This window comes from Anopheles darlingi, chromosome 2, assembly GCF_943734745.1.
Source record: "Anopheles darlingi chromosome 2, idAnoDarlMG_H_01, whole genome shotgun sequence".
In the NCBI taxonomy this organism is placed as follows: domain Eukaryota; kingdom Metazoa; phylum Arthropoda; class Insecta; order Diptera; family Culicidae; genus Anopheles; species Anopheles darlingi.
Genome location: NC_064874.1, coordinates 9255709 through 9279271, shown reverse-complemented (window position 1 = coordinate 9279271; position 23563 = coordinate 9255709). Strand labels below are relative to the sequence as shown.

The following is a 23563-nucleotide window of genomic DNA, read 5'->3' as shown; positions in this document are numbered from 1 at the left end:
CAGCAAAAGTTATTGTCTAACTCACGATAACGCGGCTCACCGACCGGGGACCGGGATAGGTTTATTTCACTAAACCCCTTTCTCTCCTTCTTCGTCTAGCTACAGCAATAGTTCTGTTGTACCAGCGTCAATCCGGCACAACAAGATCGACTGCCTATATGGAGGCAAATAACACACACCGGGAACAAACAGCAAAATCACACCGATACGACGAAGCGACGACAGCAAATGCCTCCGAGAATGGAGACGATATATTGTTTCGTGTGGGTGGGAAGTAGTGGTTTCGAATGCTTTGTTAACTGATCGTATCAAGTCGATCGTCACGCATTAAACGCGTGTCCTTAACTTAACTTTATACGCCGTACGCCAATTTTTGGAGAAGCGAAACAACAACTTACTGCCAAGTGCCGGTGCAGAAACAAGCCGTAACATTATGCAACGGTAATCGTTTGAACTGTCTCTAAACTGAAACCTGTTTAAAGGAAACCTTACAGCACTGTGGCATTTTACAATCCTGTACAACGCATTTCACTATCGATGTGGGATGGTAAATTTTGATTGAGTCAGCAATTCATCGTCGCGCTTCACGTTTTGGTTCGTTGGGGAAGTGTTATGTTTTCTGTGTGCTGCAGCTGCTTAGATCATTAAAATGGGACAGAATCGTTGGGAAGTAGTTAGTAGTACATATAGAGTCATTAGATTGTTTTTGTAGAACTACATGCGCGCATCATTTCGGTTCATTCCGTTCCATTCATGCCAAGTATCCACTCACTACACTAAACATTCGCACAATTTATGGATTGTTTGTTCTCCCATTGGAATGGTTCAATATCTCTGTTAGCTACGGCCAGATGGACCAGCTGAGAAATGCAACTTTTTATGATTATTAATACTTTGGTTGTGTTTTGTTATAGATATTGCTCTAAATACTTCAAACCAGCATAGATTTGATCTCCTATTATGCCCTCTGCTCATGATACCGTCTAGGCAAAGCTTGCAGCCATTCAAATTTTGCAAAGAGATTATCATAGCAGCTCATGACGCTACACGTGATGTTACGCGTTAGCGCACACGTTTCCGCCTCCTACGATCTGCACTGATCCGCATGCGAAGTAGTCTCGTCGTTTCGCCAAAGTGTGTGATAAAATGTACGAATAAGGGCAATACTGTTTCCAACCATATCATAAATATGTGTAGATATAGACAACAATCGGTTCACCATCCATGGGAGAACATGTTCAACCATTGGTTAGAGTGTGGTATAGGTATCGCTAACATTAGAGTAATAGTGTGCTTCTTGTGTGATCGCCAAAAACAATAGGTATATGATGTGACTCATCAGGACATAGAGCGAGATTGGCTATATAGTTTATACGTACGTAGGTTTCCAGAGTGTCTTACACAGTTTTCAAATGAGCCAATAAGTAAGTGATACATCCTACCACACACACACACACGACCCCATGGGGGGGAGGTTAGTGCTAGTTCCATATTTTGGTCAGATTGTTTTCGAGCTTTCCGGCACCTTGAAACTCGCGCCACAAAGGATGCCTCTAATAGCAAAGATACAACGGTCTAACGATGCCAACTAAACTACCAACAAAAGGTTTCTTTAGTGTGATTTGTTGACTTGTTTCTTTTTTCAAATTTCCAGCATTTATACGGTCAGCATGCCAACTCCACCAGCTTCAAGAACTCATGTTTTGCATTCCTTGTAGGGAGATGGTCGGAGATGCAGATGCAGAGAAGGATTTGGATCCATCAGAATTACCGAGTGCGGAGCCGCTTGCCGATGCGTCAGTCGATGGTCCCGGTCGTGCCTCAGGTTGCCAGCGATTCGATCGACCAAGCGCACGCGAATAGTACGGAAGCACTGTCCGGCGTACGCGTGCTCATCGAATCTTACCTTACCAAGTAGACAGACACGGCCAGCCGCCAGCTAACGTAATGGCCGCGGATTTGCACGATTTCGTTGTTTCGGTTCCCTTTGCCCCGGGTGGAGTGACGCTGACTAGGTCGATTTTGGTGGTACACTTGAGTGCCGCTGCTCTCAACGGACTGCACGCCTTTGAAAGACGCCACTCAAATGTACGATCAAAACCGATTGACTTAGTATTTTGCAGGGAGTAATTATAGTGTTTATAGTGTTAGGTTTGCTAATTTAAGATTCCGTTAGACGAGAGAGGCTAGTAGTGTGTTCGCACCATTGGCGCTTTCATTAGATTTCTGCAGTGCACACTTGTAAATTCATTCATGTAGTCTTGCGTACAGTACGGAGCAGAGAGTTGGTGTTTTGTTAGATTTCTTTTACTGGAGTTTTATCTCCGTTTTTCCCATTCTCACGCTCGGTACAATGTTTTATTTTTTTTGTTTTTTTTTTCTTCTGTGCATCATTTAACAAGTGTGAGTATTGTTTCCTGTTTTGCCAAATTATTGTTGTTGCGTGTTTATCTATCATCATTATTTCAGTACTTCCGTGTTTGTTTTTCGCAATATTACTGGACAATATTCTTACGTTATCATTCAGCGCAACTGCAGTGCGCGTTATCTTACCTGTTAGTCCTGCAGCCGACGCTTTTTGCTGAGTGAAAATGTTCCTGATCTCTTGGTTGATTTCAATTTTGTTTTGTGATGCTAATTCAATATTTATACCTTTTAATCGGCACCTTCCTTCCTATCAACGATATGGTGCTGTTGCTGGATGATCTGCCGGTGTTACACCTCTTACTCGTCGTCATCTTCGTTCTGGTACGTAACGTAACGCACTGATGAGCGTTCACCAACGATGAGCGACTGTGAGAAAAGGGATGAAGTAATCGCATTAACGAACCCGTTTTTACTGCTCTGTGATTGTTTTTAACTTGATGGATTTAAAAAAAAAACACTTGACTGTAGTAAATTGAACTGAAATTAAAAACGAAAATATATTCTATGGAAAAATTGACATCAAAACTCTGCAAAAAAAAATACAAAAGTACAAAATAGAATTGAATCATCAAACAAAAACAGAAGCTAGCAAAATATAGTCGACACACTTCGACTGTGGAAATGTGAGCGAAGTCACGGAAGATACTAAACGAGCAAATGATACTTACAATCATGTGAAAATAATGATCCAAAACCATACAAAAATACAACAATAATAAAACCAAAAACTAAGAAACATAATCTTAAGAACCATTTATTATCGACATTATCGGTAATCATTAACAACTAAATCTTACAAGCTATCACAAAGAAAAAGTACTAGCGAATCAACAGCACAACATTGTTGAACGCCAAACTGAAGATGAAGAAACACATAAAGTACGAACTAAATCACCGCAAACTCGTTTGCAGTTTAGCAGCGAGACTGGCGGGTGGCAAGATTAGAAACTACAAATGCACGGCACTGTGAAACGTCCGTGAACCGCAATCCGGAAAGGACGTATATCGAGGACGTAAGCGAGGGGACCGAGGCGACCGGACGACCGGACGCCCTGGTTTCCATTTCAATTACGACCGTAAGTTACAGTTTTGTAACACAATTTTCTCCACCCAGCGAATCCTTTTCTCGTGAATCCTTCAACTCTAGCCCGTTCGGGGCGCCCGCCTCCAGTCCCGGCTTCGCTTCGTCTCGGCTACCGTTCACCGTCACCGGCGCCACCGAGTGGACCGCTTCGCCGAGCGCTAGACCCCCGTTATCGATGCCGTTGCTTACCTTCTTCTCCTCCTTCGTCGGCGGTGCCCGGAGGAAGGTGAGCAGAGGTGCATAGGCGAAGCAGAGAATCGAAATGCCTACAAGCATCCACTCGAACCCGATGGTGTTTACCAAGGTGCCGCTGGTGCGATGGACAAGAAGAAGAAGAAGAAGATGGTTAAAAGTTGGTAAATAAGCAATCGGGCACACTTACACGCCTGACCACAAACCCCCCCCCCCCCCCCCCCCCCCGAAACCAAAAGGACAGTGGCCCATACTATCGGTCAACATGGGTATTTTTAATTTTAATCTTTTGCCACCACATCCGATCCGGTGGGTCGGTCCGGCGAAGCCTAAAGAGTATTTACCTTAGAGCTGGTCCGATGGCAAAGCCCAAACAGAACGCGACGTCACCGATGGCGTAGACACTGCCGTACACGGCCGAATGACGTATATCGACGAGGTAACCGAGCTCAGGCATCATACAGGAGTCGACCATACCGATGGCGAAACCGAGTCCGGCGTTCGGCAGGATAAGATGGTTGATTGAAGTGGCCATCGGGATCTGGAACAGGGAGTTCCCCAAGGGGAGGGGTCGGAAATCAAGCAAAATGTAAAAACTTATCCACGCAGGAGACCTGCCTGGAGGTTCCTGAAGGAGTCCACACTTACACACAACAGACAAAGACCGATGATGACGAGACCGAGCAGGGCCGCTAACCATCGCCCAATCCGATGACCGAGCGGTCCAAACAGATTCGTTCCGATCAGGTAGCTGATGGAGGCGGGCAGAAAGGTGACACCCTGTTCCCACCGGCTCGCACCCATATTGTCCATCATCCAGATCGGTAGCGACGGTTCCAGCATCGCGATACCCATGTTGGCGAACGTGATGGCCCCAGCCGCGATGATAATGTACGGATCGGTTACGAGCGCTTTCAGCGACGGTGGATCCGACTCTTCGATCACGACCGACGGTTGCAGCATGATCAGCTGCAGCAGTCCATCGCCAAGGGCAAGCGCCGACAGTACCAGGAACGGAGCTGACTTACCGACAAACTCGTACATGATCCCACCGAAGGGTGGTCCGATCAGGACGCCGAGGGCGAGACCACCGAGCGCGATGCCCATCGCGTTACCGCGCTCCTTGTCGTCCGTGTAGCGATCGGCCAGCATACCCATGCCGGACACCGACGAACAGGACGAACCAATACCCTGCAATGCTCTGGCCAGAAATAGAACGGAGTACGTTCTACCGAAAGCGAAAACTGCCGCAGAAGGCAAAATGGGTGGTTTAGACGTGGTAGTGACACCCTAGTGGAGTCGGATGTCCCCCCCAAAAGCCCAAGCTTCCAAGAAGAGTTCCCTCGAAGCTGTTAGCACGACATCGACACAACGGACAATGGTCGGACAACCCGGTAATACCCGGATACTTACTCAAGGTGGATATAAACATAATGACGAATCCCGCAAACATCGGAATACTGTAGCCTATTCTGTGAAGGCGATAAATGTATAGAGAGTTTTGACATGAAAAGGTTGTGACTGAAAATGGTAATTTCAGTTTCGGTTTAATGGCCGGCTGAGAACCTACTTGTGTGTGAGCGGCCCAACGATGGGATTGGCCAGCAGCTGGACGAATGCCTTCGACGCAAACATCAGCCCCACTTCGACCGTCTCCTCCACTAGCTCCTTATGGCGTTCCTCGCGCTCCGCATACCAGCTGGCATTGTCTGGAATCGCGAGTAGCAGAACCGAAGACAATGAAAATCATAGCGAGCAAAAGAAGGGGGGTAAAATTTGGGGATAAAAAGTGAATCCGGTCTTTAAAAACCGGACTCCTTACCGTAACCCTGCGTGGTGATGTCGATCCCGTTGTACGGTGTCGTCGATTCCTTCTCGCACGGTGACAACGTCGGAGGGGGTGTCTTCGGGAAGCTAGCGAGCGGTGCATCCGGGTGTCTGATGTCGTAAAGGAACTCCGGTATGATTGGCACTGTAGGGAAGAAGCAGACAGAGACCGCGATGAGGCTCGATAGGGATCGTTAACGATCGCTCGTAAATCACGCTCGGTCCATTGCGACCAAGGCCGGTCTAGCGACTCCTCCTCTCGCAGGATCATCATGCTGTCACGAAGGGTGAAACAGCATCTTCTCGAGGCCACGCTCTCATGGGCTTTGTCCAACGTACTCCTTCCCCCCAGCGCTCCAGTAGCGCTCAACAAGTGTACGGCTAATCGTTGCCCGTAGTCAACTGGCGTTTCTGGTGCTGGCGATGGTGGTGGTTATGCTTCTTCGCATAACACAATCAACGCTCATCATTCGCGTGGCTCCAGTGCTGGCCCGGACCACCGTCCCAGACCCACGCTAGAGCACGCTAGAGGGTAATTGAATTATCTTAGTTTTAAATGAAAGTTGAAATTAAACTGTCAATCTCCGTCCGGTTTCGTGCGCAGTGCAGTTCCTCCCCACCGAGGATGAGAGGTGGTGGTGGCCTCACCACACAGCCAGGAAGCCAGGAAGGGGGTTTTCTACTGCATCTACTAGCTGCCACCCGGGAAAACCCGGTTCGGATGTGGCGCCAGGATGTGAAAATGACTAACTTAATTTGGTTTGTTAGTTTGTTCGATTGTGTGTCGAGCTCGGCAGCGAAGCAGTTCCAGGCTTCAGGCTCCAAGCTTTAGGTTGAGTGATAATTAAAATTAGTTTGTAATAGCGAGCGAAATGTGTTTATAATGTGTAGTTCAATTGTGGTTAGAGGTGCGCTTTTGGGAACTGTGGAGCTCATGATTGCGAGGATCCTTTGACCACATTTCGACTTCGGTGGTTTTGTGATAGTGAATCGTTCGCAATCAACGGAAGGCTGGGCATCGCCCATTTGCATTTCCCTCCATCTGCCGTGGGAAGACTTGTCCGACAAGAGATTTATGATGCCGAGAAAGGCCACCGCCAGTAAGCTACTTCGCTACAGCCCTTTGAGTTTAGGATGCTTGTTTTTTCAAGGCGTCAGTCAATGGGAAATGGTTGCTACGATCCAAGGACCTTCGTCGTCAGCCGTGCGAGCGGAATTTCTCCGCAAATCAGCCCAGCTCCCCGGAGTCAAGGCCGTGAAGTGGAGGTATATCGGAAACCAATTACCGATTGGCGCATCCTATTGCCATCTCGTTCAGGGTGTTCGAAGCAGCGTTTCCGTGTGAGCTGCTCGTGGCCTCGAGCTCTCGGAACGCCATTAGAGTACCTTCATCATCACCATCATCATCATCATCATCGGCAGCATCACCATCCTCAGACAATCAGACTGATGAAGTGCAGGAAAGTGAAAGATGATAGCACATGAAAGCGTACCATTTTGTAATCGAATAAATTTCGATGATTCAATTACGGGGGCGTCTACGCTATCTCAAGAAGGGGAACGCATCTTCACCAACGCCAACAGTGTTCCGTTTCACTTGCATCTTTCAAGCTTCCAAGCGATGCTCCATCGCCAGAGCAGAATACCGAGGAAGAATGATGTCAATTTAGCATGATATAAGAACCGAGAAAGGCACTGGCTATATTGTTGAAGGTGCTCGTTACATAAAGACAGGAGGGTTCGCTCTTTGAAGTAACTCTAGCATTTGAACTGGAGTAAGGAGAACGGGATCATTCACACTGAAAAGGCCGTCCGGCCAGGGACGTTGTACGATGATAGTGCCAATCGATTGGTGAAAGGTAATTAATCGAGAAACACAAGGAGGAGCAATTTCACGAGAAGTCATACCTTCGGGCGGTGTAACGAAAGGATTAGCAGCAATTTGTGTGCCATGGCAATCACTACGCGAGAGGTCCTTCCATTGCGCCTAGTCCTCGCTGGTTTAACGCACGGCAGACAACGAAGACTGGCCAACGGCTAGGAAAACACGGACCAATTAAATTATCCTTTAACTCGTTTAGCCGTTAATGTACGAGAAATTAACAGCTTGTTGCCACGGACCAGGACAACCGAGCGTACAGCCCAGGGTTTTTCTTGCTGTCGGCTGTGGGCGTGGGATGGGATGACCGTGCACGCCGGCGGCTACCGACCGGAGGAGTTGTTGAGATAATAATTTACAGCGCAGCTCATCGCAAAGCAAGCGGATGACCGGGAGGTGGGTTTCGGGTGGTAAGTGACTCCATCGTCCTTCTTTCCGTCCTCTGTTGTGGTGTTTTCGATTGTTTTATTTGTTGTCGCTGGGTGATCCGGGTTTTGGTCTCGTTAGTAGGTACCAAAATAGCACTCTTGCAAATAGCGAATTATCAAGACTACGTTGATGAATGAGTAATACAATTTGGAGGAAATAATTGCTTTATCCGTTAATTAACATTATTTGAATAGATTTTTGAATGTTTATCTTTCACTAAGATTGTTAAATTGTTAAATTAAATATCTAATTAACTTTACAGCCAGCTATGCATCTTATGGGCACTGACTGTGTTTTGATGAACTCCATAACTAAATACATAAACGGATCATTCAGTCCGGAGCATTGCGCTGGCCGGTAGTAGCAGCATAATTGCATAGTCTAGTGGCGCCAAGATTCCAGCTTCAACTCAGGCATGAGATCTAATATTGTTGGAATATCTCTGCACTGAGGCAATAGCTGCTTGTAAATGCCAAAGTGCACTGGAAGTAGCGAGCATTCCTAGCGAATGACGATAGAAGGAAGTTAGTACCTGCCTAGTGTTAGTACAAGTAGCAAAACCTCTGTACTTAGGTTGATATTCAAGTCATTTTGAATTTTTGGTTTTGAATCATCTTTTAGAAGTAATATGCAGTTTGATACAGTTTGAAAATTGGTAAATCCATTAGGGATATTTTTTTTTTGTTCAAGTATGTTGCTGGAATTAGAATTCGAATAATTTGGTCCAAAACTTCTATTTGTTTGTTGGAATCAACAGAAAATAACGCTTCAAGAATTTCTCTCGGATAACAACAAATTTTCCATCGAAGAACCAAATTTGAAATGAGTTTGATTCCAAGTACGCTATTGTCTTGCGACCTCAACGAAAGCCGATAGTCTAACGTCATACAATCAATTCTAGCTAAATCTGTTGGAGGCTGAACAGTTTGCTCTGGTAAAATGCTTCAACTATCGTGTACAACACTTCTTCTCCCTATCTCTTAATTCTTCTTAAAGATATTTGTGCATCTCACGGGAAATACATTGTCAAAATGCCAGCAATACCTCAGGGATCTCATTCCGATTGTGGCATTCAATTTAAGGCGCATTCCAGACGCCCCAAATCATTCGCGGACGCATTCACTTCGCTCCAAACAATGCCAAATTACGCCAAGGAAGTGAATGATGGATCCAGTGCATATGTGCCGTCGTTGTTCGTCACCGTTCGAAGATCCTGTTGCATCCTTTATCGTTCTCTGCCTGACGCATTCTACCTCTTACCACTTCTCATGTTTGTCCACGTGCCAGCTAACGACCAAGCTACTAGATCGAGTGAAGTGCGCTGTTGGTGGATCCACTCGCCAACCACAACATGGCGCACGTGACACTCGTATCGCGTCTGATGACTGACTTGTTCATTATCGCTGCCATGCCCAGTGCTCTTGGGGCGGTGAAATACCAAGCCAAATAAAGCGGAAACAAAATCCTCGGCACAAACTTTCCCTTTGATTTGTGTTGAAAACAGATTGAGCGCGCCCAGCGAAGAAGGCCATGGGGACAAATAGAGATGTGTTTGTTCTCGCTGCGGTACCGTTAACCACCGTTAACCGCAATGGAATGGAACTACCGGTGGAACCGAATCCTCATGACTTCCCCGTATTTTGAACAGAATTCCAATGGACAGAATTGTGGTAGAGGCTATGTTTGGGAGTGCAGAGCCGCGTCAGTGTCCTCGCAACGATCGCTACCAAAGATAAACGAAGCCGGAACAAACTTTGGCTGCTGGTAGCACACGGAATCCCTTTATCGTGCCACAACAGCAACTGGTAGCAGCGGCAGCGCAGCAGATGCGGAGCTTATCTGAGCGATATGTGACCACCATTCGGTTAAAACGAATTCAATTAACGGCTGTCGGGAAATGGAAATGTCACAACCAGTTCCGGTTGATGGCAAATCTCGAATTTAAATCCTTTTTACAACATTCCCTGTGCCTTGTGTGCATGATGGAATTCCCTTGGACTGGCCAGTCCGGGGCCAGTCCAGTCTAGTTCAAAGAGCTACAGCGACAACCATTACAAACCTTGTAAGCATTCGAAGGTCTTTCTATAACGGATTTCTCCTTTGAGCATAAAGTAGAACATCAAACGCGTACCAGGGCCGCCGGTTGTGCGCGTTATTACTTATGACAGATATGGTCTCGATTAGCCCGGCAGACGGCCGTCGACTACGACCACCGTCGGTGTGAATACAATGGCCCCCCGAGCCATCGTCGACCATCACGTCGCTGAAGTGAAGTTATATGGTGATTAAGACATTATAAAGCACCGAAACGACACAGCTTTTCCATTCCCTTGTGGGCGTGTGTGTGTCTGTCCGTGCAAGGGAATGCCACCAGGACGACTTTGGAGGTGTCAATGGCGCGGGCTTATCGTTTGGAGTCCTTTCTTCTGCTCGACGTCTCCCCGAAAGACGTGCTCCAAAAACAAACACATGCACACATCGCCACCATTCACATGGGATAAAAGGAACTCGTCGTCGACGACGACGATCCCTACGGACAACACATTGTATCTCGTAGTGCCCAAGGGCTTGGATGATTTTTTACGATTACGCTTACGGCCACTTGTTGATGATAAATGCGCCGGAAGGAAGAAGTGCGAGAAGAAAGTGCGGTTCTCTCATCTAGAAGCTACCTAACCCACACCCCTCTCGAGGTTTAACTCGCTCGCACTCCCTGGCAGCAGCAGTAGAAAGCAGTAATCTTTCAAAGTAGTCAGCGGCCACCGTTCGTACAGTCTGGACCCGTGGAGCCATGGCAAGCAGCAGCAGCATCAGCAGCTGGCAGATGGAGGCGCACGATGATGGTGGGTGGTGCCCGTTGATATCAATTCACATCACCAATTCTAATGCGAGATGCGGGAACCAGGACCCTCATTATCACCCTAATCCACAACAACTCAACACACCATTTCCTTCCTCTTTCGTCTCGTCTCTTCCTTCACTCTTGCTCTCTCTCTCTCTCTATCATTCACTTTCTTGTTCTGTCTCTTTCACACGCTACCAGGCGCCTCCATTTCTCAAACATCAACTCGGCTCGGCTTGGCTCATACATTACTCCGCACCGTGGCTGGTGGCCGCAACGGAGACGGAACCGAGACTTAAGTAAACCGAATTTCCAGCTCGTTGACTTTTACCACCACCATTTTCCACCGATGGTACCGATGGAACCAACAGGAAACGAGCTGGCTCGCTGGCTGGCTGGCAGGCTCTCCGGGAGTAGCACCGGGAAATCGATTGGTGATGTAGACCGAGGTTACCTCGTTCGTTCTCGGTTGACCACTTGTATAATGCGTGTGTGTGTGTGTGAGTGTGTGGTATTGCACAGTGGAACTAGCTCCTGGATTGAATCCGTTCCACGGTTCTACCGCTAGCTAGTAGCGCAACTTCCACACCGAAGTACAAACACCGCAACACCGAGGGAAGAACCCCCCGGGAGAGGGTGTGGGGACAGCGTTCCAGCGAAGTGCGTGATTCATTGTCATTTCATCTGGTTTGTGCTCCGCTCCCTCTCCCGCTTACTCTTTTTCGAGGGTTACTCTCGTCGACATCCGTCGACATGGTCAAAACCATGGGGCTTGGCCGTAATGGCTGCTAATCGGAAAATTATGTTCCTTGCGTTCCGCTGTGCCAAACGCCACACAACCCACGGTAGCGAATGTGGTTCCGTGAGGTTTGTCCCGAAAACACCGGTGTGTGTGTGCATGCGGGAGGAGCCTGCGAATCCGACAGCAGGCGGGTCTTTGTGTTTTTACCACGAACAACTTGCCAAGCGAGGAAAATTGTTTCGCGAAAAACCCCTTTGGTTTCCTCGGCACCAACTAATGCAGGTTCTCTTCTCTTCTTTTCTCTCTCTCTCTCTCTCTCTCTCTCTCTCTCTCTCTCTCCCTCTCTCTCCCTCTCTTCGGGGTTATTAACTTCAGAACTTAACCACAGCACAGACAAATTAACCGCAAAAAAAACAGCAGCTTCGTTAGTAGTTGACCCTTTGACAGTTTGACGTACGGAGAGAATAGCAAAATGGGGGCCAAGCGACTGCTTTGATCGCACTGTTTCCTGCTCTGTTACACAGCACAGCAGTCATTACTGTCGGGTTTCGGGGTCTGCTCGATCGATCGATTTCTAATTCACGATTCACGAAAAAAAACAAATCGAATGTCTGTATTGCTGCGCCGAGATACAATTATTTGTTTAGTAAATGAATGTCCTGCCAACCAAACCGACACACACACACACACACACGCGCGCGCAGCAGACCCACTTGACACTTGCGTGCATCTAAAGGACGATAAAGGACAAGCGCCACTCGATCAGGAAATGGACCCACTTGGTCCAACTCTCCTCCTGCTCCTGTCATTGACAGGAGCAGCAGGAATCACACAAAAGTTCAGACGAAATCCGAAATGATTAATATCGCTACCGGGATCCATCCGGCATCATGAAGACAGCAAGCGACGCAGAGAAGTACGTCCCCTCCCTTTACTCCTCGCAGTTTCTGTCAAGTACAGCCATGAGGGAGGAGGGGAAGGTATGAGAAGGTGCAATGGCTGTTCGTCATGGACGACTTCGAATGAATTCAAATGTATAAAGCGACTTCGTGTACCCTCATGCTGGCTGCCCCAATGGGGCTCATCCGCACTGGTCGCTATCGCAGAACGGTAAGCGAGCCCGAAATCTGATACCCCCCCCCCCCCTTCCTTCCGCCTTCCCCCTTATACTTCCCCTAACCATCGACCCCATTTATTACCCCCCAAACTCCCCCAACCGACCGACATAAAATCGGCAAATAATACGGTTTATTTTGATAAACTTGGCACTGGAGGCTGACCGGTTGGTTGCTCTTGTGTTCCTCTTTTTTTTTGTTGTTATTAAAACACCCATCGATCTACGTGCGAAACTCGAAACTCTCGGACACCGATGGGATACACGCAATGTGCGTTCACACACACACACACACACACAGACGCCCGCATACCAATCTGGGTGGTTGAAGTGGACTCTCGGAAAAACTCGGACACACCAGCAGCATTGCAACCCTTTTCCTAGCGATGAAATACGACTCTCGAGGCGTCGTAGTCGTCCTCGTTCGAACTGGACAGGAATGGACGAACTGGAACCCCGTGTAACGGTTTTAACCGATACATTTAGGCGCGACAGGGTATTATGGTGACCCGTTGCATACTGGTAACGAGCACTTGAAGGCCTTTATCCTTCTCGTGGAATGGATTATTGTGTTTTGCCGCGCGCTCGGGCTCGACTATCGTACCTGGAATGGCGATTAATGGCCCCGTGGTGTGGTTTGAGCGATTAAACCCCAACCTACCAAGAGGACCCCATTTGCAAAATTGATCAATAAATATTTATCTCGGTTGCGACGGGACATTACTATCCCGGTTGTCTATGGTATGGCCCGGTGTAATATTTAAATACATGTTTTATGATCATATGGAGGCAAAAGATTGCAGTAAAATATATCATTTCGATTTTACGAAAATTTTGTTGTTTAGATTGTTGTGTATAACTGCGGCATAACTTACAAAAAGGTAGCTTACTATGACTCCCTCCCGAGAAAGTAATAAGCCTAGTAATCTAGCCTGCTGCGTTTGTGCTTTTGAGTAGTAGGCTCATTATAGCATGAGCTATATGCAACAGCACGAAGTGGTACAGGAAGCAGTTCCGCATAAAAAATGAGTAAATTACCTTTCATGTGCACTCCACTCGCTGTTGTAGCTAAAGCGAGAGCATAATTAAATTACAAACCCCACTCGGGGCTTGTTGGTGGCCAACAACATTCCAACAAAACCCTGCACCACACTTATGGCATGCCATTTGTCATGTTGGCCACACTTTCCGTCCTAGGCACTACTATTCGTAGCATACACACAAACGCACCCATTCAGGACACTTCAACCATGGGAATGGAACATTTCATTCTCGGATTCAACTGGTGGTGCCCATACAAATGGCGTCGTGATAAAAAGAGGCAAAAGAAATGGGAAGCAAAAAAAAGGCCGTCTTGCATACCGTCGTCAGTGGAGATGTTGCAACGTCCACCGCCAGGACGCGGTTCACAAAAGCCACATGCAACAAGTTGGTGAGCAAACGATCTTGTGCTGGCACTTGAACCTCGTGGCACTATTGAATCGGCCGGGGCGGCCACGGTGCACTTGGCAGAAATGGCTGCTGACTGGCTTGCGCCCTTGTAAGTTGGCTTCCTTTTTTGCACTTTCTTTGTGACACCGAAAGGTCGTGTTCTTAAGCACGGGGTAATGAAAGTGTTTTGAGTACTTGAGAATAGCACGCAAGGTTTGCTCATCACCATGGGCCAGTAGCGTGGTTATCGATTGATTTTTCCTTAAACCCTTAGCACAGCGGCCATTAACGTGCAATTTGCCGCGCAAAACCGAGGCTGAGACTGCGGTTGTGACAACGAGAAACACGAGCACGAGACGCCCGGAGTTCCGATTGAGGACCGACTGGCAAGGCAAGCTGGCTGAAGCGAAGCGAGAAGCCAAAAGTAATTTCACTGAAAGAACTTCTCCAGCAAGCCGTCACCGGAATGCCTGGCTCCGGGTTTCCGGTACGAGAATGGTTCCGTTTTGCCATTTCCGGGCTCCCTCCGTCCGTTCCGGCCACCGTCTTCGGCCACGAACCACAACCACAACGGCACCTCGGAATGATAATGTTGGCGCTGGAACTCGGGGGGGGTGGCCAAGACATTTACGCGCTCGATTAGGTGTCGTCGTAATGAGGTGGAGCCGGAGTGGGGAGGAGAGAAGGAGGAGGAGTGTCGATGGACAAGAAACACATTTTCTCTCGTTACTTTCTCCTCGCTTCTTTCTGGTTCATTATTGTTATTGCGACTGGAGTGCGATGTGATTTCGCGCATCAATCAGCGCGCCGAAGGAACAATTGGCACCACTGGAGACAGACAGTGTCCGACTCCGAAACCATCGGACCACTTAGCCCTGATTGCGGAAAACCGCGTGGCAATGAAACCACACCAATCCACACGACTGAAACGATTTGACAATTGTCCACCAATTGGAAAAAGCAAAACCAGCGTTTCCGCGCATCGTGCGTGCTGCGCGGGCTGTAAATCTTTAGCTCGAGCTCACCGCCAACCGTCAACGGTTAATAAGCGAGAGCCAAAGCATCGGATGATGGCTTCATTTCCCTGTGCGGCGACCAGCGACAATGACGAGCGAAGGAAAGAAGCGAACCGCGAACCGATGATGGAGTGAAGTGCCGGACCATTTTCCAGCGCTGCAGCTGATGTGTAATTAGCTAAATGCTCCGCGGATACGCGCGCCATAGTCACCGGTTTCTTTAGTAAATGGGAAAAGTTTCCGTTCCTTGTGCACAGCCCACCAGCCTTCAGTTCTTCCTTCCCAACAACCCCCGTCGCAAAAGGCTTACTGGAATCAATATTGATCTATCAATTCATGCGTAAACGCGAGCTCGAGCCGGGCATGGGGGAAGCCTCGGATAGTAGTCCCGGCGGGGTTGTTTTGCTAAATATTTTCACCAAAAAGTATCACAAGAAAAAGTGTAATAATTGAAATCATCTCCAGCCCCATTGCTGGAGGTGGATTTCCTGAGACAAAACATTTGCCGCTTTGCGTGGCCACTTACCAACGACGGTCAGCAGCATATTGTCGAGCAGGAGTGCGATGGCGACGATGACGAGCACCAGCTTCCGGGAGCCTCGCCATCTTAGCACGTTGTGCTTGAGCGAGGCCCAGGAACCCGGCGGCGGAAGCTTCGGTGGCGGTGGCTGCGACGACCGTGGCGATGTGCAGTGATTGTTGCCGTTGCCGTTGTTGTTGTTGCTGGTGGTGTTGGTGGCGGTGGCTGTGGCGTAAGGGGTGTTGGTGGCGGTGGTGCTGCTGCTGCTGCTGCTATTGGGTCCCTGACCGTTGCCCTCCGAGACCGTTGCTTGCATTTCAGCTTACTCGACACCGGGAGCTGTACCGTGGTGGTCGGGGTGGTGGTGGTAGGTCGGTTCCCGCATTTACATCGAGCAACGGGGTGGTCGGCGGCGATCCAACCGGGTGGAACGAAAAGAACAGAGATTGAAAATGAAAAGCGGATTACCTTCCTTTTTACTATTGCAAACCATGCGAACCGACAAGGCGCCGGGAGTTTGATGGAGCGGGAAGGGAGAGCGGGGATCAAAGAGGTTTGGGATGCCGTGGACGCGGAATGGGCAATGCTGGCGAAAGATTAAAGTGGCACAGCACGGGTGGGTCTGCCGCCATGGAATGTCGGTACTCGTGAAGTTGAATCGAAGAAGTCTTGCAGAAAAGAAAGGCCGGAAGGCCGCGCGCTCCGTTCCAGCGGTTGGCGTTTCCAAGGATCCTCCGCCACACTTGAGGCCAAGACTCGGAAGGCCGGGCAGAAACTGTGCGAGAGTGATTAGGATACTGGCAGGGCCCTGGCCATGCGACGAACGCACTCAGCATACGACTGTGCGGCTTACAACAATTGCACGAAACTCAGCGCGAGGCAATATTTCTTGATTTCCCAAGGTGACATTTATATTTTCAATGCTGGCGGGAGTTGTTGGACTCGCCGCACCATCCCATTCCCGTCCGTTCCCAACGCTGCAGAGGCGAAAGGCCCGGAACCGTCTTCATGCGAAGTGAAATGATCTGATAAATTATGGGCTAATGCGAACTGGATCGGCCATTTATCAATTGAAATCTGTCTTCAGCTATTCGAGAAGGAGCTGCTGCTGCTGCTGGTTATTGTTGGTGCTTTCGGTGGACGAGTATATTAGCATTGAGATGCGCATTGACGTGCCGCTGCCGTTCAATAAATGGGATGTCAACGGCATTTTTCCAAGGCAATGAGTTGAAAGGTTTCACGGAAAAGTAATACTGAGTAAGACGTTCAGCAATGCTTCGTCCTACGCATTATAAAAAACTGTTATGCACTTATGTACCTTAAATTTCTAGAATTAGTTTTTAACTTTAGAATAAATACAAAATTAAAATGTTTTGATCGATCGAAGGAACCACATTTTGGAGTTGTGGTAATCCGTTTCTACTACGGCAAATGAATGAATCTTCTTTTTTCGATGTATAAAATTATATTGGCGATTAAAAAAAACCTTCATAACTGTTTCTAATAACACCAGCCTTAAAAAGAAGTAAAACTCTATTAAAACTCGACAGCTACTAGATTGAAGAAAAGGCATTCATTCGTTTAAGGCATGTTTTGTCGGTATAAACGAAGACATTATAGGTTTCAGATATATCTTTGTAAGCACTCCACGCTTTCGACAAACTTCCAAAACTTGCATTATTTTATATTATCAAAGCAACCATTATCACAAATCGATCACTAGCATTAGTTTTACTGTATTTTTAACTATCTTCACCGAAAACATGTGCAACGCGCGATAGCATTACCCTTATCAACGCATTCATTATCAAATTACCATTGTTAATGACTTATCGCCCATGCCATATCGGTAACAGTGGTTCTGACATTCCAACCTTTAATCAATCTCGTGTAGTATCTTTAGTATCCCAAAAGGCAAAATTAAGCATTCTGTCAACAACAATCACCCATACGTTCTGCCAATTTACGCTGTAGCGAATTGCACAACAGCATGCACCTATGTGTGGCATTGTAGAAGGTTAGCTCAGTTGGAACGTCCACAGGGGGGGAGGTCCGGGGGCGCGGTGGAACAGAGAGAGAATTAAGAACTAGTGTTGGCAGTGACAGATGGAAGATGTAACTAGTCTGATAGCCGGCCGGGCGAGATTTCTATCTAATGTGAGCTTATGCGTGACAACAAATGATTGAGCTGAACCACTGGAACTGCAGGTGCTAGGCGAATGGCACATGCTGCACCACACACATTGTGCCGTGGCCGCGAGTGGGTGGTATTGCAACAATACAGCAGTTGTCCCCGAATGGAGCTGCAGAGCTGCGATCATCATCCCCATCACCATCGTCGTCGTCGCCGCCGCCGCCGACGTCGCCGTGGTGGTCATCCGCAGCAAACGAGCAGTCCGTCACGTGCTAATCATCTTGCTCCATGGCCAATGAATGTCGCTACTCTACCCGACGACGCCGATGCTCGTTTGTTGTCATTGTTGTTGTTGTTATTGTTGGTGGAGGTGAAATGCGCTGTTATTAGAGATAGTGTGTTCCGAGTGCCGGGGGTCTAACCCACCGGACCGGTAGAGTTGACGGAGTAAACGACTCCGCGTAGTTCCCCGTTATGCCCACCGTTGATTCTATTTGGTTCCAACTTCCTCATTTCTGATAATTAAGCCAGAAAGCGGTACAATTCCGCGCGCGCTGACACTGAAACTCCTTCGGTGATGTGTGCCAAGTTCGAGGCAGACCTTAACATTGGTCGGTAGCTTCCGCGTGTTATCAGCCGCCTCGTTGGTTGTCGACGGGTGGCCGGGTGGTATACTTTTGTCAGGGTATTGCCATCTCTACAACTATCCTGAATTGCAAACGGGGGTAGAGTCTAGACCGTGGACCAGAGCGTACGGTACGTACTTTTCAATTCGTCACGTTCCGACCAGATTCGCTATTACTAGCAGCTTACCGGCATCCTCCCCAAGCAACAAGCAATTATTGGTTAAAGGGCACACAGGCCGACGCCGACTAGCCGCCGAATGAATCATCATAAATCAAATCCACGGTAGCAACATGTGCTCGGTACATGCCGACGGATAAATGCCGACTGCTGGTTTTGGACATTTCAGAGCGGAACGTAGAGCCTGCTTGGTCCGACCATACTTTTTCAATGTTTATCCAACATGCTTTCGTCGCGAAAGTGTCAGTATTTTACACGGTGTATCGATGCGAACAAAGGCCCCGGATTGATGGATGGATTGCTCTGTCAATAAACCCTGAAGCCACGACATACACACCATCGTCGACTTGGATTTGAAGGGTAATTACACCAAACGCTTCATCAAGCACATTCAAGCACATCCAAAAAAAAACACCTGCCTACCACTAAGGCTCAATCCCAATCAATCAACTGATCACTCCGAGTAGCTGTGGTAGCTGCTTCGCATCTGAAGAAATGAAGCCAACAGTAAGGCTCCAGTTAGTTAGCACAACTGGCACACTAACCTGGTACTAGGGTAAAACCGGGACGGGAACGGGCGCGCTGATTTCGCCTCGATGCGTAACGTCTCAATTTGATGAGCTGTGCCGCTAATGTCTTAGCAAAACCCGGTGCCGTAGCGCGCTATGAATGGAAGCCTTCCCCCTTTCGGAGTCGGTAAAGTACGTTTAAAACACGCCGATAGCACGCCGGTACCACGAAAACGCAACACTCCGAAACTGTACACACACTGCCGGTAGCCGGAAAGCGGCGCGAAGAAAAGAAGACTTGAGAAAACGCGGTTCTGATCGGTTCGCGGACCGAACCGAACGGATCGAATCGTCAAGAAGAACTAACAAAACATTTCTCCAGCATCAATGTTGCTGCTGATGCTGATGCTGCTGCTGCTGTTATCTCGCTGGCCCTAACACACTCATTCTACCTGTGGAATACCACGTTTGCCCCCGGGGGGGGCGGCTCACAGGGCAACACACACATACTGGCAGCGGTCGCGCACTCATCGAGAACGCGCTACGCACAGGTTGCAGCCTGCGAGTTGACTCTCACCACTCAGGCCCGTCCATGTCTTGTTCTTCTTCTTTTGCTTGAGTGATACACCTCGCACTTGTCCTCGTACCTCGTACGTTCTCTGTTCTGCCAGCATCCCTAGCAAAGCCCCGAGCCCATCAGCAGAAGCAGCATCTCGCAAGGCAGGTAGCATCTCTCTGACGCGTTTGACAGCGATAAGGCAGCGTCTGATCTCACTGATCGAGGTGCGACGGGGGCACGGCCAATCGAACGACCACAAATCCATTAGAATCCCTTGGTGTGTCTTCACCGACGGGGTCTCGTGTTCGTGCGGTTCAAAACCGAAAAAAAAGGGCCCCGAAAGCACCGTTCTCGGAAAGGATTCCATGAATCACCGGCCGGGTCGGTTGCCGATGCGATGGGATGGGCTAGTTTTGGCTTTTTGGATTCTTTGCGAAAGAAGCGCTACGTTCTAAAATTAATTTCCCTCTATTACAGTCCGTGACCAGCGAATAACATTGATCGATCTATTATCGATGAAACAGTTCCTAGCAACGGTTGCCTTCAGGTCACAACACATTCTAAGATGCAAGCGGATCACCTGCTATAAATAAGAATGTTTGCAATGTACCAATAGTTTATCGAACGAATTAATGGCCGCTAGAGATAGAGCAGCTGTTGGTTTGCAATTTTGTTGCACAGAACTGTAGCATTTCGAGCCCATTCTAATGCGTTGCCGCGCTTTCGCCGCGGTTTTTGGCTTCGTCTCGGCCTGCTTGCCACCGCCTGGGACCATCCAAATGCAGGCCTTTCCCTCGCCACGCCTCTCCAACCACCACCACCACCACCACCACCGAACGGACGCGGTCACGAGATAGAGGTAAGAACCTGTTTTCTGCTTTTAACATCTTCTTTGTGTTTGATCTTTTTTTTTCTTCATCCCTCCCTATTCTCCCTTCTGCCCATTTAATTTTAGGTGTTGCTCTTTTTGGACCATGCGTTGACCGTGCGTTGAAGGCACGTTTCGTCCACGCCCAGCCACCGGGACCGGGACAGCAGGGCCCGCCGTTCGGCCGCTCCCTGTGGGTCGTGGGTTCATCTTTATCAACGGCTGTACCACAGCAACCCCGACGGGTCTGGGGGGAGGGCAGCGCTGCTCCATGCTCTGCCTGCTCGCCTCCTTTCCTCGCCGCTCGCCAAAACGACCGTTTTGAGGAGGAAGAATCTTTGTCTCGGGATTTTGCTTTTTTGTTTGCGAATTTTGCTCGCCCCTCACCCGGCCCACCGCTCCATTGTATCTTCATTGCCGTGAGAGACGCGAGATGGGTGGCTTGACTCTGGATTCTGGGCGAAACCGGCGGTAGAACAGCGATGAAAACACGCGATTTGTTAAATTCGGTTAAGGGGAACACATTTTTGGAGCACATTTTTTTGGAGACTGGAAATACTTCCACACCGAATAGCCGTCATAAAGATATCCAGAATGCTTCTTAACCAGAATGCTTGTATATTGCTCTGATAGGCTACTACTTGAAGGAGAACATTATGCGCTCTGCCTCGTGGTATTGAGGCAACTCCTTGTTCTCCATTACACATCGCAGGAGGCAATAGATGCACGAAGTGCCATTTTCCATTGATGCATTTCAACGTCCTTGCATACCACCCTTGCAAGCGAACAACGCACAGCACACGTTGGAGCTAATTATTTTATTTGAAGCTCCCCCGCCCCGCCAGGTGGGAGTCAATCAAAAACGGGGTGGTAATTAGAAGCAACAATATAACAAGCCCCCCTCGCCGACCGTGCCCCTGGACCTGGCCTGGGAGGGAGGGGAGGGTCATAAAAGACGGGACACAAACAAATGGAAGCATGTGTGAAGATGAATTTCTCACGCAATAAGTGCAACAAGTGGTGGACGCTGCTAACACTATCTTGCCATGTTCACGGTCAGGGAGAGTGAAGCATGTGAGGGCCGCCGGTTTTTGGGCCGCTCGACCGATGTAGCGTCGGGTTTATCAATGCAGCCATCGGGCTTACTCATGGTTAATGTTAACACGCGTGTGCGTCTCGTGAGTGCATGTGTGTGTGTGTGTGTGTGTGTGTGTGTGTGTGTGTGTGTGTGTGTAATATGTTTTATTTATCGTTAAGCGCAAGGTCGACGAGACATGATGGATCTGCCGGGGTATCGTAGCTTTCAATTGTAAGCAATAAGCAATTAGTAAATGATGCTTTCACGCTTAACGATGCCGGGGCCGATCGCAATTTATCTCGATACTGCTTAGGAGTCCACCTCATCATCTCACCGAGGCCGAAAAAAAGGTATTGTTCACTAAAAGCCAAATTATATGCTTTATGGTAGCGATTCTCATGGCATACCAGCTGGTAAATTTCAATTTTTTTTTTATTAGGGAAAGTAGATGCTTTACGGTTTTTGGAGCGTGTAAAAGAATACCAAAGTGGGAAAAATACAATTCTATGCTATACCTGTAGAGTGCAGCATCTTATGGAATGGTAGGTTATATATGCTATCCGATTAGACATTCTTTCTTACTTAAATATTAGAATAATTTTTTTGAATTACATTCATCATCTGCTGAACACGGAACCACTCGGAATTTTTATGCTTTATTCAGTTAAAAAAAACTAAATTATAAAACCAGCTTATTCGAGTTTCCGACACAGTCAGATTGAAATGATGCGACGGTATAGACATTGATTTCAAAATTTCAGGACCAGATCCTTTTAAAACAGTAACTAAGTAAATTTCAATCAAATATCGTCAAATCAAATGTGTAGTATTGTTCGTGGATATTGATAATTGTACCAAAAACATGTCACAATATCAAGCGGAGGTGACAACATCTATGACCAGCATGTGATGCGAAAGCCGTAAATTTTAGAACAAGAAAACGGTTTAACGTGGCATGTGGCACCACGTGGTCAGGTTGTTTGTTCTGCGACCGTTATGCTCGCTTGCCGTCGGTCACGGGCGCCCATTCCATAAGCCCCCCCAATTCGGACCCATGCTCACAAGACATAAAAAGGGATCAAAAATCTGGCCCACAAATGACGCCCAACATCTGTTACATGATACACTCGCAATCGTCAACCAGACCAGAACGTAGTATTGTATTGTGCTTGCATGACCGTAAGTCTAAGTCTCAAAACGGGTTCATGGACGTTTGCCGGAATGTTTTTCGCAAAGAAAGCGAACGCTACAGATATCAATTGCGGAAAAGTAAAGTTCCTCTACACCCACGGGAAAGCACGCGTGCATAATGTGCGTAATGTTTTTTTGAGGGGACCAACAAATGCTTCCGTCTGTCGTCGAGGTTTCGTCGGGATACTTACATGAGGTTCGTTTCGTTGTGGCCTTCGGGAAGGGACGCAAATGAACCGGAAAGCGACGCCGCAACGCCGTGTCACTTCATCTTTGAACGGGGCGCATTGGGTGGGAGGAATGGGGGGGGATTTTTCACGGGACGAGTACCGCAGTCGACCGGAGCGCTCCCGTCCGTTGGGCCCTCCAACGCGCGTAAAGCCGCGTAAGTGCTTCGGGCGAAAGTGGACCCTCCGGAGCGAGTGAAACGAGCAGATACACTTTCGTCTCGCGCTTTCGTCACGCGAGCAGCCACGGCCACCCGTTCACCCGTGAGCTCGGCCTCGTTCGCACTGATTTAGAATATACGCGGCTTGACGACGGCGGCGACGACGACGATGATGCTGATGACGGCGACAAGCGACTGTAAAAAAACGGGATGGGGCGGGTGAAAAGAAGGACGAAGGAATTGAAATCCTGCCGTTTCGTTCCAAGGCAAGAACCGGAAACGGAGGCTCTTCTTCAAAAACACACACACACACACACGCACACAAAAAAGCAAAAGGATTTTCAGCGGCGGCCAGCAAAACGAGAAAAAGGCTGGATTGTTTTTGTTCGGATTTCTATTATGAATTTTGACTCCAGCGCGTGCCTGACACCCATCGATAAGAGCGGTAAACGGTCGTTTGGAGTTGCGAAATGCGAAACGGCGCCTCGTCAGAACAGGGAACGCACGGGTTATTTCCAATCGAAAAAAA

At 48.3% G+C, this 23563-nt stretch overlaps 1 protein-coding gene across 3 annotated transcripts in view; it reads right to left on the bottom strand.

The window, feature by feature from the left end:
• LOC125951932 (synaptic vesicular amine transporter) overlaps nt 1-23210 on the bottom strand; it is a 24597-nt gene extending 1387 nt beyond the window's left edge. Inside the window, exons 1-9 of one of the 3 annotated variants that reach the window (XM_049681084.1) lie at nt 18987-19272; nt 15510-15842; nt 5526-5675; nt 5274-5412; nt 5117-5175; nt 4352-4947; nt 4048-4244; nt 3701-3821; nt 1-2793 (exon numbers count right to left, since the gene is read on the bottom strand). The exon at nt 1-2793 is cut by the window's left edge and continues 1387 nt beyond it. In XM_049681084.1, the coding sequence (XP_049537041.1) occupies nt 2725-2793; nt 3701-3821; nt 4048-4244; nt 4352-4947; nt 5117-5175; nt 5274-5412; nt 5526-5675; nt 15510-15819 (1641 nt within the window). In that variant the 5' untranslated portion in view covers nt 15820-15842; nt 18987-19272 and the 3' untranslated portion in view covers nt 1-2724. Of the gene's footprint in view, nt 2794-3224; nt 3822-4047; nt 4245-4351; nt 4948-5116; nt 5176-5273; nt 5413-5525; nt 5676-15509; nt 15843-18986; nt 19273-22837 lie in introns of those variants that run through there. The other 2 variants (XM_049681083.1, XM_049681082.1) reach the window with 2 other exon arrangements.
• Between the last annotated feature and the right edge of the window lie 353 nt (nt 23211-23563).